Here is a 1,755-nt window from a genome sequence, read left to right on the forward strand (position 1 = left end):
AGAAAGAGTGGGCATGGGGAAAGAGGAAAGAAAGAGAGAAAACAAGTTGAGAGAGGGGAAAACTCAGCGTGGGTGGAGAAGGAGCAGAGCTGCTGCGAGTGGGAGCTGCTGGGACGCATCCGTTCATCCATTCTTTGCGCTTCCTTGCACGGACATCCCGTGCATCCCCCCCGGCCGGCCTCCCGCCGGCTCATGGAGGAGAGCAGGCACAGAGGGATGGAGGAACTTGCCCAGCCTGAACCCGCCAGAGGGGGAGGCGAGGGGAGGTCGGTGGTGGAGGCAGCGGTGCAGAAAGGAGAGACGTGGCTTGCACGGTTCAAGAGACAGCGACAGAGAGAGGGGGGCCGCTGCGCGTCACCCCGCGCCCCCGCCCCAGTACCTCTTCCTCTGAGGCAATGAGGGATTTGAGAGTCTGGTCCATGGTCCGCAGTTCTTCTTCCAACTGTCTCACTCGGCTGGGGTGGAAGAGGGGTACCCCGGGGGGGGACAGCGGATGTGCTGCTGGAGGGCTGGCATCCCCGCACCCTCAGCCTGCAAGCCCAGGGACCACCCCGATGGCAGAGCCTGCCACTCCCAGGGAGGGTCATGCCCATCCCTACACAGACATCCCCTTCCTAACTGCCAGGGATGTGGGACAAGGACACGTGGGACACCTGCGCGCTGCCCACCCGGAGCCCCGCTCACCTCTCTGCCACTTCTGCCCTCTCCTCCGAGCGCTCCAGCTCTCCCTCAAGGACAACCAGCTTGCGGGCAACCTGTTGTCGGTAGCAAGAGCCACATGTTGGCTCCACGCCTGCCTCGTGGGGGCACAGGGATACGAGGAGGCACCCCAGGTGCTGTTAGGGGTTCAGGACAGGGGGAAGGGGGTATGTGTGTGGGCATGCACCTCCTCGTATTTGCGGTCAGCCTCCTCCGCTATGTGCTTCGCCTCCTTCAGCTGCATTTCCTGGAGCTCCATCTTCTCCTCGTCCTTCATGGCCCTGTTTTCGATGACCTTCATGCCTCTGCGGAAAGCCCAAACCAAAAGATGTTACTGCCGTGGGTTGAGGCGCCACACGCACCTCTTGCCTGTCCACTGTCAGCTCCAGAGACCAGGGAGCTCGCCTAGGGATGCTGGAACTCGCCGACACCCCACACAGTATGGTCACGCTAGTGGCACCCCACGGATGCTCCTGCACACAGTCAAAGCAGGGGAGCTGGTCCCAGGGCACTGTTCAAGAGCAAGGAGATAGGGCTCCGGTGCCTCTCAACCAGGCACGTCCTGAAGGCATCTTGCTCCAAGGATGGGGCAACAAAATTTGCAGGACTGGGTTTTTTAATGAGGCTGGTTTGTTCTCCAAAGCTGACTTTGGTTCACAGAGATGTCCCCTCCTGGCTTCCTGTTCATTCCCTGAGCGTGGAAGTTTATTCTGGGACAGAAAGCAGGCTCCAAGCACCCTCTGGCTTTGGTAACAGCCTGGTATTTGTTTAAACACCAGATGACTTATTTTCATGATTTTACAGGTGCCCTGGAATTTTTTTTTAAGGAAGCCTGCTGTCTGGGAGACTTCTCTGCATTGTGGCTTCTCTCTCTCCCTTTGTGGTCTGCATGAAAACCAACGCACACCCCATAAGGTCGCTTTAGAGGGACCCCACTGCGAAACCAAGGGGGCTGCCTGTCCACGGTGACCCAATGCCACCCCCACTGCCTCATCCCATCGCACCTCTCGCTCTCATCAGCCGCCTTCTCAGCTTCCTCCAGTTTCTGCAGGGCCG

General features: G+C 59.3%; 1 protein-coding gene across 1 annotated transcript in view; it reads right to left on the bottom strand.

The window, feature by feature from the left end:
* LOC104510225 (tropomyosin alpha-3 chain-like) overlaps positions 1-1,747 on the bottom strand; it is a gene marked incomplete at its 3' end in the record, with an annotated part of 2,487 nt that extends 740 nt beyond the window's left edge. Inside the window, exons 1-4 of the mRNA XM_010152400.1 lie at positions 1,704-1,747; positions 887-1,004; positions 685-755; positions 380-455 (exon numbers count right to left, since the gene is read on the bottom strand). Of these exons, the coding sequence (XP_010150702.1) occupies positions 380-455; positions 685-755; positions 887-1,000 (261 nt within the window). The remainder of the gene's footprint in view (positions 1-379; positions 456-684; positions 756-886; positions 1,005-1,703) is intronic.
* Positions 1,748-1,755: the final 8 nt, after the last annotated feature.

Source organism: Eurypyga helias, unplaced genomic scaffold, assembly GCF_000690775.1.
Source record: "Eurypyga helias isolate BGI_N326 unplaced genomic scaffold, ASM69077v1 scaffold27415, whole genome shotgun sequence".
NCBI classification, from domain to species: domain Eukaryota; kingdom Metazoa; phylum Chordata; class Aves; order Eurypygiformes; family Eurypygidae; genus Eurypyga; species Eurypyga helias.